General features: G+C 45.1%; 1 protein-coding gene across 1 annotated transcript in view; it reads left to right on the top strand.

Moving 5' to 3' along the window:
* EXOC6B (exocyst complex component 6B) overlaps positions 1-16,888 on the top strand; it is a 191,683-nt gene that overhangs the window by 58,655 nt on the left and 116,140 nt on the right. Inside the window, exons 5-6 of the mRNA XM_083188828.1 lie at positions 3,607-3,652; positions 6,360-6,564. Coding sequence (XP_083044954.1) covers positions 3,607-3,652; positions 6,360-6,564 — 251 coding nt within the window. The remainder of the gene's footprint in view (positions 1-3,606; positions 3,653-6,359; positions 6,565-16,888) is intronic.

The following is a 16,888-nucleotide window of genomic DNA, read 5'->3' as shown; positions in this document are numbered from 1 at the left end:
GGCACATATAGCGTAATTTGCTTCTTAAAAGTTCATACTGGGTCTGTATACCCCAAAAGGACACAAATGAGGTTTTCCTCCGTGTGGTGTTGTTATTCTTTATGGGTTCACCTCCTGTGTGCGTAGTAATGGATAGTGCTTACAATGAGCTTACATTCAAATGGGTGGTATAAAACACATCAAGGTATCTTTCAAACGCTCACTTGTATGCTTACATAATCCATGCGGTGGATCCTCATATAACGGTTTCTTTTCCAATAAGGTTACGTCCAGGCAGAGATGTTAAAAAAATTTGTAGAAATTTATTTAGAATAAAATAGTAAAAAGGAGGGACTTGTTTGATGACAAATACAATTCAAATAGTCTCCTCCAGCATCATAAAACACCAACGCGTTTCAACAGTATCTGTCTTTGTCAAGGTGCTATCAGGTTGGCACTGGCTCAGGCCCACCCCCTACTTGTCGGCTTGCCGGTAAGGATACAATCGGACAACATCATGGCAGTATCCTATATCAACCGACAAGGGGGCACCAGGAGCAGGACAGCCATGCGGGAAGTCCGCCCGATTCTGTCCTGGGCAGAGACATACACCACCGGTTTCTCCGCAGTCTTTATTCCAGGAGTGGAAAATTGGGAGGCGGATTACCTCAGCAGGCAGGATCTCCACCCGGGAGAGTGGGGCCTTCATCCGGAGGTTTTCCAACAACTGGTTCAGAGATGGGGGATGCCACAGATAGATCTCATGGCATCCAGACTGAATCACAAACTTCTGCAGTATTGTGCAAGGGCTCAGGATCCAGCGGCTGCGGCAGTGGATGCTCTCTCCATTCCCTGGGACTTCGACCTGGTATATCTCTTCCCTCCTATTCCGTTACTTCAAAAGGTACTCAAATGGATAAAGAGGGGAGCGGCAGAAGTCATCTTGATCGCTCCAGATTGGCCCAGGCGTCCGTGGTACTCCGACCTCAGGGACCTGTTGGTGGAGGAACCTTGGCGCCTGCCGCTGCGAGAAGACCTGCTGCAGCAAGGTCCATTCGTCTACCCAGACTTGCCTCGTCTACGTTTGACGGCATGGCGGTTGAGGCCGAACTTTTGAAGAGAAGAGGTATACCAGGAACGGTCATTCCTACAATGCTTAAAGCAAGGAAGGAAGTAACAGCGTCTCACTACCATAGAATATGGAAGTCATACATCCGCTGGTGCGAGGCCAGGAAGGTGCCTAAGGCAATCTTTTCTCTGGCTAGACTTCTTGAATTTCTGCAGGCGGGACTTGCATCAGGTTTGAAGCTAGCTTCTCTCAAGGTCCAGATTTCAGCCCTCTCAGTATTTTTTCATCGCAGGATAGCGCTGATTCCTGAGGTACAAACCTTTTTGAAAGGGGTACTTCGACTTCAACCACCGTTCACTGCTCCTACGGAACCATGGAATTTATTGGTGGTTCTAGAGTTTTTAAAGTCAGATGTTTTTGAGCCATTGGACACCTCGGATCTCAAATTTCTGACTTGGAAGACGGTGATGCTGCTGGCTTTGGCCTCAGCACGTAGGGTTTCTGAATTAGGAGCCCTATCATGTAAGTCTCCTTTCCTTACCTTTTACAGGGACCGGGCTGAACTACGTACTAGCAGGAATTTCCTTCCTAAGGTGGTTTCTGCATTTCACGTAAACCAGCCTATTGTTGTACCGGTGCTTCAGGGAGAAGATGCTTCTCTGGATGTAGTCAGAGCCTTACAGGTCTATGTTAGGCGAACCCAACATCTAAGGAAATCTGACTGCCTCTTTGTGCTCTATGATGCACTTAAGAGGGGTTGGCCGGCGTCAAAAAGGACTCTGGCAAGATGGATTTGCTGTACAATTAGGGAAGCCTACTTGTATGCACAAAAGAAAGTACCATCGGGAGTGTCAGCGCACTCCACGAGGTCAGTGAGTACTTCTTGGGCCATGGCGAGAGGTGTCTCCTTGACACAAGTGTGCAAAGCGGCTACCTGGTCGGGATCTAGCACGTTTGCAAAGTTTTATCGTTTTGATACCTTCGCCAGCTCGGCTACGGCTTTTAGTAGGGCAGTGTTACAGGAGCCCCAGAGCTCTCCCGCCCGGACTTAAAAGCTTGGGTATGTATCCCCACATGTAATGACTGCAGTGGCTCCTGCTGCATGTAGGTGAAATAAGGAATTTGGTACTTACCGATAATTCCCTTTCACCGAATCAGCAGGAGACACTGCACGCCCACCCAGCACTGGTTCTCCTGCCATGATGTTAGTGTGGTTTGTGTGTGTGAAAGATATACTCTTTCTATTGTTGCAATATTTGTTGCATAGTTATTGCTATTACATAGGGAACTTTTCAAAAATCCTATGTGTTATGTTTTGTTAGTATGTTCACGTTATGTGCATTGTTTACTAACTCTGTTTATGTTTTAGCTCCGTTCCCTACCGGGCAGGCCCTGGTCTCTCTTCTCCTCTCGGACACAGTTTTTCTAAGACTGGGGTCTGGGCGGGGATAGAGGAGGGAGGAGCCTGCAGCAGTAAAGTTTTCTTAAAGTGCCACTCCTCCAATACACCTACTCTATCCCCACATGTAATGACTGCAGTGGCTCCTGCTGATTCGGTGAAAGGGAATTATCGGTAAGTACCAAATTCCTTATTTCCTTCCAAAGTTGCACAGCCAAAATCTTTTGCCGCGCACAGCCTTCGTAAAATTAGAGGGAACATTGGGTGGGGGTTTACCAGATCATGGTGATTTTGAAAGCCTGTAGGAAAGTTCTTTTAATCCTTGGAGGGCCCAGATTTGGGAAGCACCTGAGACCCAGGTTTATCCGGAGAACCAAGGGCCCTCCAAGGATTAAAAGAACTTTCCTACAGGCTTTCAAAATCACCATGATCTGGTAAACCCCCACCCATAATATTAAGGAGACCCTACAAATTGGTCCAAATTTTATTATTGTGTGTAAAAAATATTTTATCGTGTTTTGAGTGTCTTTTGTATTAATAAATTGTTATCCCTGGCAATATCACACTATTTGTTTCTCCATCTTCCCTATGTCCCTATCCCTTATATTATTGGCAAACCTCGCTGAGAGGTGAAGATATATATAATAAGGGAAGTAACATTTATTTACTTTTCACCCACGAATTGTTCACCTTTATAAAACGGTCACCTACTCACTGGGAAGGTGTCAGCGCACAAAGTCACTTACCATTTCTACAAACCGATTATGTCCAGTTACTACAAACCGATTATGTCCAGTTACTAGGGAAGTAACTATAAACGACTAGTGCTGCAGACACTTAGGGGGAAATTTACTAAAGGAAATTTGTAAAAAAAAATAGGTGTATTTGTATCCAGAAATACACTTATTTTTGACATTTACTATCCCGAAAATACGGCAAATCGTATGCGTATTGATGTGCTATCAATACGAATACGAATTGCCGTATTTTCGGGATAGTAAATGTCAAAAATAAGTGTATTTCTGGATACAAATACACCTATTTTTTACAAATTTCCTTTAGTAAATTTCCCCCTTAGTCTCAGCGCCACAGAGTATAGACTCAAAAAACCACAGTATACAAATGTGATATAACTATGTCTATTTTGTTTTCTTCCCAGTTCTGGAAATGTACACTAAATTACGGGTGCAAATGAAGACAAAAAGGTATGTACCATAGGTGTCACTGTTTATATTGGGTAATTGTATGTGTGTATATATTTATATCTATGAAAAATGATGAGAAACAGCGCCTCCAGGTACAGAATATTATGGGAGTTTTTTTAACCACCACCAATAAAATAAACACCTGAAAATGTAAGGTGTACCATAGGGTGTGGTCCAACCACCACTGAGATAGAACACATCAGATCCATTTAAAGGCAGCACACCATCCCTGTTGGAAAGGCGTCCTCTTCCCCAATCTCATTTCTTCACCAGATGTTACCAGAAAAGGTCGCAATAGTGTGACATTGTATAACAATTTATTACAACACATAAATGACACACAAATTGCCTGTACAGTGTATATAAAGTTAAAACCGCTGACAATACATAAGTGTTCCCTCTAAGCTTCTTTTGCAGGGTGCCCAGCCTGCCCTTTTTGTGTGTGGCACTGTGCGCCCTTACGCTGCCTCCCACTGTGCTGACATGCTGCTGAGAATTAAGATGTGTGCCATAATGTGTAATGTGTAATGGGTATTGCGGTGTATGCCATCATGTGTAATTGGCATTATGGTGTGTGGTATAATGTGAATGAGGCACTAGAGTGTGTGCCATAATGTGTAATTGTCATTATGACAGAATATGTAATGGGTTTAGCAGAGTCTGACAATGTTTAATGGGCGGAAACCTAGTGCAATGTGCAATTTTTAATATATGTTTTTTGTTGTTGTCAATTTCTAATATTAAAAGAATGTGTCCTCCCGGATGGTTATGTATTGTCAGCTGTGATTAAAACCCTTTTCTGGCTTTTAACGGCAAATACTTGGTTGAGTTCCCATTGGTCTCATTTTCCAGATTTTGGATGAAGTTCATGTTTAGTGGCGCGCCTCACAGCCGAATAGCGAGACTTGCTTGCGCCAGTGGCCATACATCTACAGATCGATTGTCAGATTGGGCTGGTTGGAGCAAAAACCTGGTAATATCTGAATGACAGTTTTTGGCAATTTTCCAGCATTTCCAAGCAAATGGTCAACTGTCATTTGCTCCCATCCATTACCAGGATTTTGTTCCAACCAGCCCAATCTGACAATGGATCTGTACATGTATGGAGCCCATTACTCTCCCTAGTTCTGGATGGGATGTTATTTGCTGCTTCTGCCCTCCTCAGGAAACACACACTCCCTCATCTATCCTGCGCAGATTGCTTCTGATGGCGGTGATCCAGGACAGACTGAGAGCACATCTCCTAGCCGGCTGTCTGTTACAGCGCCATACCTGGAATCAATCAGTGACGTCCGCTCTGTGTCTTGGCTTTCAGGACTGGACTTGTCTATATTACATTATCCCTCAGTGACCGGTTGATCGCACGAGGGAAGCAGATTCTTTCTTTAGCATATGGGAGGGGTTACAGTAATACAGTTAAAATATAGTGTGTCTTATTGCGACCAATCCTTGACTAGCTTTCATTGATGTTGTATGAGTTACAATGAGAGCACACTTCGGATTGGAGCGATTACTAGATGTTGCACTAGAACCGGTCGGTACAGGGGTGACTGATACAGCAGTGTCCTGGTGTGTAGTAAGCAGCGGGCGGTGTTGCCGCTGATGGGAAGAATCCCCAGGCAGGGTCGGCGGTGTGCTATCTGCTTCAGGACCGCTGAGCCTTTTGTATCAAAACATCCCATCCATAGAAATCCTTCAACAAACACAGCGGCTGCCAAATCAAACAATCCAGTTCACGCAGTGGAAGCCCTGAATGGAGTTTGCTGTTTTTGAAGTCTATGTTTAAAACCCAGTGTAATCAGATCACACCTAATCTGCCCCGTCAGGCAGCTCCCTGCCATGTTTACATTCCAAATGGTTTTAGGCTACTGTAAGGGATACCATGTGCCAACAGCCTTTCACTCCCTGCTCAGGCGGCTTCTTTCACCGCCCTCCGCTGTTATTTACACATGGCTGCTCGGAGTGCCGCTCGCGGCTGCCACAAGCCTCCTGAAACCTGCGTCTTCTCCTGCTGTGACCGGCCCATGATCCGTACAGAGGCTCCTTCTCTATTGAAGCACAAGTCTCATGCAAACAGAGCCTAGATTTTATTTCTGACCATTATAAAGAGGGAAAACAAACGCCAACTAACCACATAATACAAAACAAATAATTCAACTATTTAAGGAAAAAGAAAAAAAAAGTTAAAATACAAAGTGTCTGGTGTTGCACGATTAACCCCATCCTCGCTTTGTGTGCCGTAAGACACTGTGGGGTAGATTTTATTAAGCTCAGTGAAGTGATAGGTTCTGTTTTTTATCACCGGCCAATCAGCGCCTACCTCTCATTTTTCAAACCAAGCTTGTAACGCCGGGTGCGCGGTGAGGCCAGCCCTCGGGTGGTCACGGGAGCATGCTGCTCGGTTCTTTCCCCGTGCGGCTTCCCTCGGCAGTGTCTCCTTTCATCAGCAACCATCTCTGGTCGCTGATGAAAATGGGACACTGAGCAATATATTGCTCCATGTGTACGGAGCCTATCTCTTCCCCAGGCTTAATACATCTGCCCCTATATCTGCCATGTTTTCTTCAGCACAGCAGTCAGTAATTCAGTGGCATGCATGTCTAGGATTTCCTGCGGTACGGAACGGAATAATGCAGGTGACTGGATGTGTAATATGTCGGGGAAGGTAGCTCTGTCTCCTGAACAGAATGTTTCTTGCAATCCGCAGGCATTACCCTGCACTGAAGACCCTGGAGCAGCTGGAACACACTTACCTGCCGCAGGTCAGTCACTACCGCTTCTGCCAGGTGATGGTGGACAACATCCCCAAACTGCGAGAGGAGATCAAGGAGGTTTCCATGTCTGATCTGAAGGATTTCCTGGAGAGCATCCGCAAGCACTCGGAGAGGATCGGGGAGTTTGCCATGAAGCAGGTAAGGCCAATACTGGGCTAGAAATAATAACAGCAATGCACGGATCCAGCCAATGGCAAGACCGCTCTCTTCTGGTGGCCCTATAATAACAGAACCTAGTTAGGGTCATACTTTTATGTATCTCTTACCAAACCAATCTTACCTGGAGGTACCGCCAAGATCTCAAATATGGCACTACAAGTATCTGCATGCCGCCCATCTACCGATCCCGGGACAGTGATACACAGCAGGATTAGCCGTTTATCTCCCCTACAGAGCTAACGATCACTGGGGCATGGGCAGAATCCACTGATAAACATAAACAGCCCCAGGTCACTGCAGTTATAAATGCCCTAACATATTGTGTTAATGGTAGTTGTAGGCCAGCGATGCCCTCTGCTCTATCCGCCCCATCATGGAGATGCACCGTTCTGAAATCCCAGGCCTCAGACCCTATTACGTTTCCCGGATGGTCTTCTTGCCCCCCCCCCCTCCCCCCCATTACACAAATCCGCCAGTTACAGACCATCTCATCCTCTGACGTCAGCTGCCTGTTCCTATGTGTTGTGTTATATGGGTCTGTGGTCTGGCAGGAGCATCTTGTGAATAATAGGGGTATGGGTCATTGGGTCGACCCTGTTTAGGTTGGCCACTGAAGGTCGACACCTGAAATAGTTTGACATGGCTAAGGTCAACACATTTGGAAAGTTGACACAAGTCTTAGGTCGACAATGGGAAGGTCAAAGTTTTTTACTTGTGCCGACAGGTGGTATTTCATTACCCTACCATCCACTAGGGTGTGAAGGGAGAAAATAATAGTGTGTCCAAAGCATGGTGAACGCAGTGGTAAACTGATGCCGTGTCCATGTCGAAATCTGGGACAAAGAAACGTGAAAAACTCATGTCGACCTTTTGACTGATCTTCCCATTGTTGACCTTGGCAATGTCGACCTATTTCATGTATCGATCGAACAGGTCAACCCTATGAACCACACCCCTTTCAGGGAAGCTTCCTTTTAAATGGCCACTGATTATAGGGAGGTTATTTGAATGATGAATGTAAAGTGTCCTGTTCTCCTTATCTGTGGGTGACTGAGCACTACCTCCTCCTCCTCCCCCTCCTCCTCCTCCCCCTCCTCCTCCTCCTCCTCCCATGACTTGCCTCAGTGAGGTCTGTCACCTCAGGCTGCAGCATCACTGCCCTCCGGTATATCCACCTGTTTGTACATCACATTCTTGTTGTGTAGCTCTGCAGATCCAGAACCAGTTAAAAAGATTAGAACTAACAACAACATGGCTTTTTTGATTCGTTTTGCCATGAATCATGCAGCGTTGAACCTTAATGGCACACTCTTTTTACATTGTAAGCCTATCTGTTACCTAGGAGGCTGCAAGATCATCACTAAATCTCAGGTCTTTGCGCTGCCTACTAACCACACAACGTTTTACAATGGCAAGGCTGGATAAGTCTAATCGATGGTAAAACACACTTATTTCGTGTGTTCTCTCCTTAATGTGCCCATTTTATCATGTTAAAGTTCCTCGCTGCATTCGTTATTTTTTTTTCTTCAAGTACTTTATGTACTTTTATTGGTATCCGGTCCCGCAGTCATCGATGTCTGTCAACAGTCACTAGGTTGACAACCATTGGTCGACACCTAGGAATGGTTGATCTACCCTAGGTCAGTGATGGCTAACCTTGACCCTCCAGCTGTTGTTGAACTACACATCCTGAACTTTTGAGTGTGGACTATGTACATGTCGACCTTAAGCTTGTGTCCACCTAGGGTATGTCGACCATAGGTGTCGACCAATAGCGGTCACCCCATTATGCCAGAGCTCTGTTATTCACCTGATAGGGGAACATAGAACGTATACATGCCATGGACAGATTGCGTTTCTTCTCCCCGGTCACCTGGAATAACCCAACAACAAGGGGCATTGATGGAGTCACACAAGGAGCCCCGCTTGCATGCACCGCGGCTGGCTCTGCTCATTTTCATCATAGCCGGAACATTTCTGACATATTTTCCCACATTGCTGAGAGAACATTGTGTCTGCTGCAGACTTTATAGGCTGACAAGTTCTCTGCAGAATCTGTATGAAGTTGTGCCGCTCTAAATTGCACAACCCCCCCCCGTAAGCTGTTGGCAGCGCTTCTGTAGCGCCTGGCACACTGCGTAGCATCACAGGCAGGGTGGCAGCGAGGAGAGGTCTTGTACGACGTCAGAGTGTGAATGGACCAGACCGATGCCAAGAACAACCCAGGCCCGGGAGCAGGCTGCAGCTTAGGGTATACAGAGGCAGCGGTGGTGTGACGTGACCTGTCAGTGTGGGCTTAGCAGCAATCTCCCGGAAACCCGCAGTTCTCCGCCTTATTATCTATTTATTGTTTCAGCCTTCACATACTTTCGTTGGCCGAGAACACCGTTTTCCCGTCCAGATGTAAGTGCTCTGGGTGTAAAAGATTTAGTGTTCTGGGCGAAATCGAGAACAGAACAATTGGCATCGATTAATCGGTAATTGTCTGTGGTATGCGAGATAATGTAAGCACTCTGAATACATGGGTCGGATGTGTGTGTGCGTGCGTGCAGAATGGGGAGTTGGACATGTCCTGGGGTCCTTCTATCCAGAGAACTGCTCTTACCACCAGCCATGCCCACTTTGAAGTCTTGCGGACTCTCGGGTTCTCCCACGTATTGGAGGAAATGCTGATGTCTTTCATTAAAATGTTAACAGAAATTATCGTTCCGTCCAAGGTTCTCAGGGCAGCGCAGCCTCCACTTGGTAGTGATTTTGTCAAATCATTGGCAGCGCCTTAATGCCTGGTGTTCATTACGGCAGACGAGGACATCTTATAGTTCACCACCCATACAAGCTGGGTACAGGGAGGATCCTGTTGAGCTTCTTCTCGCCTGCCAGACAGCACTAATAGATTCAGAGTGGATTTCAGACCAGCTGCTGTTAGGCCCAGATTTGTGCACTGACCTTTTCCTCCGTCTGTCGTGGAACCTTGTTTGCTGTAAATGTGAGAGCGGTGTAGGGACATGGGGTATAATGATCCGCCCCTGATAGTTTTGTCAGCTTCAGATCACCGGTCCTTTAGGTGCTTGTATGTTTAACGTCCACAGATCTGTTGCGGTTTTGCTGCTCGGTACACATGTAGTTCTGTACATCCCCGATAAATGGCTCTGGCCTGGTCCTGACGTCACTGAAGTATATGTACTGTGATGGAGAGGTAAAGAGATTGGCGCTACCTGACATCTCTGCTCTCATCATTATGGGGTATCCACATTGCCATGGCATATCCTTACATCAGAAACCTATGTAACAGGCTGTGTCGCCTACATCGCCTCTCACCAATCTGTGGATTAAAACCTTTGCACTGGGCCAGGTGTGGACAGCCGTAGGGCCATGTGTATTCTGCTGGCACTGTGCACGCTGTGGTGTACTGCGCTGCAGGCAGTCTCGTCATGCAGCCAGAGCCCCCCCCCCCCCCCCCTCCTGAACTCTTGACCACAGCAGCAATGATCAGCCTAATTATGTGCTGAGCGGAAAAGGGTCCACATGCTGAGTGCGCCTTCTGGAGCTGTGTGGCCCATGCAGTCCTGTTTTATTGCCCCCCGCCAGCTCACTAGAGGGGGTTTAGCCGTCCCAGACAGCAGTGTTTCCATTCTTGTTGCTGTCTCATATGGAAGCTGTTTAGCCGCGGTATACTTTATGCTGAATTCCTTTCCGTAGGGTATGTGTAGCCCTTGATGTCCCCAGATGGGATGGGAGAAATGTGCAATGTTGCTGTTTATTCCTGGCCTTCCCTTGGCTGCATTACCTTGGATTCCATGTGTAGAAATGGGCCTGCAATTCAGCAGCATCATCTTGTGCATAGCCGGCTACTCACTGGGACCCCACATCATGGATTTATCACTTACTCTTCCTTATTCCCAAATAATAGCCCACACCTGCTGGTAATGCCATCTGTGGCTGCAGCCTCTATCTGTCCCTGGTACTGCATGTAGCTGATGTTCTGGCTTCCCCGCCCTGTGCACTACCACCTATAAGTTATTATATAGTGCTATACGTATGATGTCACATTATAGCCTACCTCCAATTGGTTACTCTCAGTGTATGGGTTCCGGCTTCCCCGCCCTGTGCACTACCACCTATAAGTTATTATATAGTGCTATATGTATGATGTCACATTATAGCCTACCTCCTATTGGTTACTCTCAGTATACGGGTTCTGGCTTCCCCGCCCTGCGCACTACCACCTATAAGTTATTATATAGTACTATACGTGTGATGTCACATTATAGCCTACCTCCTATTGGTTACTCTCAGTATACGGGTTCCGGCTTCCCCACCCTGTGCACTACCACCTATAAGTTATTATATAGTGCTATACGTATGATGTCACATTATAGCCTACCTCCTATTGGTTACTCTCAGTATATGGGTTCCGGCTTCCCCTACCTGTACACTACCACCTATAAGTTATTATATAGTACTATACGTGTGATGTCACATTATAGCCTACCTCCTATTGGTTACTCTCAGTGTATGGGTTCTGGCTTCCCCGCCCTGTACCCTGTCCTCTATAAGTTATTATATAGTGCTATACATATGATGTCACATTATAGCCTACCTCCTATTGGTTACTCTCAGTGTATAGGTTGCGGCTTCCCCGCCCTGTACACTACCACCTATAAGTTATTATATAGTGCTATATGTATGATGTCACATTATAGCCTACCTCCTATTGGTTACTCTCAGTGTATGGGTATTGGCTTCCCCACCCTGTACACTACCACCTATAAGTTATTATATAGTGCTATACGTATGATGTCACATTATAGCCTACCTCCTATTGGTTACTCTCAGTGTATGGCTTCTGGCTTCCCCGCCCTGTGCACTACCACCTTATATAGTGCTATACGTATGATGTCTCATTATAGCCTACCTCCTATTGGTTACTCTCAGTGTATGGGTTCCGGCTTCCACGCCCTGTGCATTACCACCTATAAGTTATTATATAGTGCTATACGTGTGATGTTACAGTATAGCCTACCTCCTATTGGTTACTCTCAGTGTATGGCTTCTGGCTTCCCCGCCCTGTGCACTACCACCTATAAGTTATTATATAGTGCTATATGTATGATGTCACATTATAGCCTACCTCCTATTGGTTACTCTCAGTGTATGGGTTCCGGCTTCCACGCCCTGTACACTACCACCTATAAGTTATTATATAGTGCTATACGTATGATGTCACATTATAGCCTACCTCCTATTGGTTACTCTCAGTGTATGGGTTCCGGCTTCCACGCCCTGTACACTACCACCTATAAGTTATTATATAGTGCTATACGTATGATGTCACATTATAGCCTACCTCCTATTGGTTACTCTCAGTGTATGGCTTCTGGCTTCCCCGCCCTGTGCACTACCACCTATAAGTTATTATATAGTGCTATATGTATGATGTCACATTATAGCCTACCTCCTATTGGTTACTCTCAGTGTATAGGTTCCGGCTTCCCCACCCTGTACACTACCACCTATAAGTTATTATATAGTACTATACGTGTGATGTTACAGTATAGCCTACCTCCTATTGGTTACTCTCAGTGTATGGGTTGCGGCTTCCCTGCCCTGTGCACTACCACCTATAAGTTATTATATAGTGCTATACGTATGATGTCACATTATAGCCTACCTCCTATTGGTTACTCTCAGTGTATGGGTTCCGGCTTCCCCACCCTGTGCACTACCACCTATAAGTTATTATATAGTGCTATATGTATGATGTTACATTATAGCCTACCTCCATTGGTTACTCTCAGTGTATGGGTTCCGGCTTCCCCACCCTGTACACTACCACCTATAAGTTATTATATAGTGCTATACGTGTGATGTTACATTATAGCCTACCTCCTATTGGTTACTCTCAGTGTATGGGTTGCGGCTTCCCTGCCCTGTGCACTACCACCTATAAGTTATTATATAGTGCTATACGTATGATGTCACATTATAGCCTACCTCCTATTGGTTACTCTGTGTATGGGTTCCGGCTTCCCCACCCTGTACACTACCACCTATAAGTTATTATATAGTGCTATACGTATGATGTCACATTATAGCCTACCTCCTATTGGTTACTCTCAGTGTATGGGTTGCGGCTTCCCCACCCTGTACTCTACCACCTATAAGTTATTATATAGTGCTATACGTATGATGTCACATTATAGCCTACCTCCTATTGGTTACTCTCAGTGTATGGGTTGCGGCTTCCCCACCCTGTACTCTACCACCTATAAGTTATTATATAGTGCTATACGTGTGATGTTACAGTATAGCCTACCTCCTATTGGTTACTCTCAGTGTGTGGGTTCTGGCTTCCCCGCCCCGTGCACTACCACCTATAAGTTATTATATAGTGCTATACGTATGATGTCACATTATAGCCTACCTCCTATTGGTTACTCTCAGTGTATGGGTTGCGGCTTCCCCACCCTGTGCACTACCACCTATAAGTTATTATATAGTGCTATATATATGATGTCACATTATAGCCTACCTCCTATTGGTTACTCTCAGTGTATGGGTTCCGGCTTCCCCACCCTGTACACTACTACCTTATATAGTGCTATACGTATGATGTCACATTATAGCCTACCTCCTATTGGTTACTCTCAGTGTATGGGTTGCGGCTTCCCCACCCTGTGCACTACCACCTATAAGTTATTATATAGTGCTATACGTATGATATCACATTATAGCCTACCTCCTATTGGTTACTCTCAGTGTATGGGTTCCGGCTTCCCCACCCTGTGCACTACCACCTATAAGTTATTATATAGTGCTATACGTGTGATGTCACATTATAGCCTACCTCCTATTGGTTACTCTCAGTGTATGGGTTCCGGCTTCCCCTACCTGTACACTACCACCTATAAGTTATTATATAGTGCTATACGTGTGATGTCACATTATAGCCTACCTCCTATTGGTTACTCTCAGTGTATGGCTTCTGGCTTCCCCGCCCTGTACACTACCACCTATAAGTTATTATATAGTGCTATATGTATGATGTCACATTATAGCCTACCTCCTATTGGTTACTCTCAGTGTATGGCTTCTGGCTTCCCCACCCTGTACACTACCACCTATAAGTTATTATATAGTGCTATACGTATGATGTCACATTATAGCCTACCTCCTATTGGTTACTCTCAGTGTATGGGTTGCGGCTTCCCCACCCTGTGCACTACCACCTATAAGTTATTATATAGTGCTATATATATGATGTCACATTATAGCCTACCTCCTATTGGTTACTCTCAGTGTATGGGTTCCGGCTTCCCCACCCTGTACACTACCACCTATAAGTTATTATATAGTGCTATACATATGATGTCACATTATAGCCTACCTCCTATTGGTTACTCTCAGTGTATAGGTTGCGGCTTCCCCGCCCTGTACAATACCACCTATAAGTTATTATATAGTGCTATATGTATGATGTCACATTATAGCCTACCTCCTATTGGTTACTCTCAGTGTATGGGTATTGGCTTCCCCACCCTGTACACTACCACCTATAAGTTATTATATAGTGCTATACGTATGATGTCACATTATAGCCTACCTCCTATTGGTTACTCTCAGTGTATGGCTTCTGGCTTCCCCGCCCTGTGCACTACCACCTTATATAGTGCTATACGTATGATGTCACATTATAGCCTACCTCCTATTGGTTACTCTCAGTGTATGGGTTCCGGCTTCCACGCCCTGTGCATTACCACCTATAAGTTATTATATAGTGCTATACGTGTGATGTTACAGTATAGCCTACCTCCTATTGGTTACTCTCAGTGTATGGCTTCTGGCTTCCCCGCCCTGTGCACTACCACCTATAAGTTATTATATAGTGCTATATGTATGATGTCACATTATAGCCTACCTCCTATTGGTTACTCTCAGTGTATAGGTTCCGGCTTCCACGCCCTGTACACTACCACCTATAAGTTATTATATAGTGCTATACGTATGATGTCACATTATAGCCTACCTCCTATTGGTTACTCTCAGTGTATGGGTTCCGGCTTCCCCATCCTGTACACTACCACCTATAAGTTATTATATAGTGCTATACGTATGATGTCACATTATAGCCTACCTCCTATTGGTTACTCTCAGTGTATGGCTTCTGGCTTCCCAGCCCTGTGCACTACCACCTATAAGTTATTATATAGTGCTATATGTATGATGTCACATTATAGCCTACCTCCTATTGGTTACTCTCAGTGTATAGGTTCCGGCTTCCCCACCCTGTACACTACCACCTATAAGTTATTATATAGTACTATACGTGTGATGTTACAGTATAGCCTACCTCCTATTGGTTACTCTCAGTGTATGGGTTGCGGCTTCCCTGCCCTGTGCACTACCACCTATAAGTTATTATATAGTGCTATACGTATGATGTCACATTATAGCCTACCTCCTATTGGTTACTCTCAGTGTATGGGTTCCGGCTTCCCCACCCTGTGCACTACCACCTATAAGTTATTATATGTTGCTATATGTATGATGTTACATTATAGCCTACCTCCATTGGTTACTCTCAGTGTATGGGTTCCGGCTTCCCCACCCTGTACACTACCACCTATAAGTTATTATATAGTGCTATACGTGTGATGTTACATTATAGCCTACCTCCTATTGGTTACTCTCAGTGTATGGGTTGCGGCTTCCCTGCCCTGTGCACTACCACCTATAAGTTATTATATAGTGCTATACGTATGATGTCACATTATAGCCTACCTCCTATTGGTTACTCTGTGTATGGGTTCCGGCTTCCCCACCCTGTACACTACCACCTATAAGTTATTATATAGTGCTATACGTATGATGTCACATTATAGCCTACCTCCTATTGGTTACTCTCAGTGTATGGGTTGCGGCTTCCCCACCCTGTACACTACCACCTATAAGTTATTATATAGTGCTATACGTGTGATGTTACAGTATAGCCTACCTCCTATTGGTTACTCTCAGTGTATGGGTTCTGGCTTCCCCGCCCCGTGCACTACCACCTATAAGTTATTATATAGTGCTATACGTATGATGTCACATTATAGCCTACCTCCTATTGGTTACTCTCAGTGTATGGGTTGCGGCTTCCCCACCCTGTGCACTACCACCTATAAGTTATTATATAGTGCTATATATATGATGTCACATTATAGCCTACCTCCTATTGGTTACTCTCAGTGTATGGGTTCCGGCTTCCCCACCCTGTACACTACTACCTTATATAGTGCTATACGTATGATGTCACATTATAGCCTACCTCCTATTGGTTACTCTCAGTGTATGGGTTGCGGCTTCCCCACCCTGTGCACTACCACCTATAAGTTATTATATAGTGCTATACGTATGATATCACATTATAGCCTACCTCCTATTGGTTACTCTCAGTGTATGGGTTCCGGCTTCCCCACCCTGTGCACTACCACCTATAAGTTATTATATAGTGCTATACGTGTGATGTCACATTATAGCCTACCTCCTATTGGTTACTCTCAGTGTATGGGTTCCGGCTTCCCCTACCTGTACACTACCACCTATAAGTTATTATATAGTGCTATACGTGTGATGTCACATTATAGCCTACCTCCTATTGGTTACTCTCAGTGTATGGCTTCTGGCTTCCCCGCCCTGTACACTACCACCTATAAGTTATTATATAGTGCTATATGTATGATGTCACATTATAGCCTACCTCCTATTGGTTACTCTCAGTGTATGGCTTCTGGCTTCCCCACCCTGTACACTACCACCTATAAGTTATTATATAGTGCTATACGTATGATGTCACATTATAGCCTACCTCCTATTGGTTACTCTCAGTGTATGGGTTGCGGCTTCCCCACCCTGTGCACTACCACCTATAAGTTATTATATAGTGCTATATATATGATGTCACATTATAGCCTACCTCCTATTGGTTACTCTCAGTGTATGGGTTCCTGCTTCCCCACCCTGTACACTACCACCTATAAGTTATTATATAGTGCTATACGTATGATGTCACATTATAGCCTACCTCCTATTGGTTACTCTCAGTGTATGGGTTCCGGCTTCCCCACCCTGTACACTACCACCTATAAGTTATTATATAGTGCTATACGTATGATGTCACATTATAGCCTACCTACTATTGGTTACTCTCAGTGTATGGGTTGCGGCTTCCCCACCCTGTACACTACCACCTATAAGTTATTATATAGTGCTATACGTATGATGTCACATTATAGCCTACCTACTATTGGTTACTCTCAGT

The sequence above is a fragment of the Crinia signifera genome, chromosome 1 (genome assembly GCF_055691185.1).
Source record: "Crinia signifera chromosome 1, ASM5569118v1, whole genome shotgun sequence".
NCBI classification, from domain to species: Eukaryota; Metazoa; Chordata; class Amphibia; order Anura; family Myobatrachidae; genus Crinia; species Crinia signifera.
The sequence above is the reverse complement of the archived record's forward strand: the minus strand, read 5'-3'. Positions and strand labels throughout refer to the sequence as shown.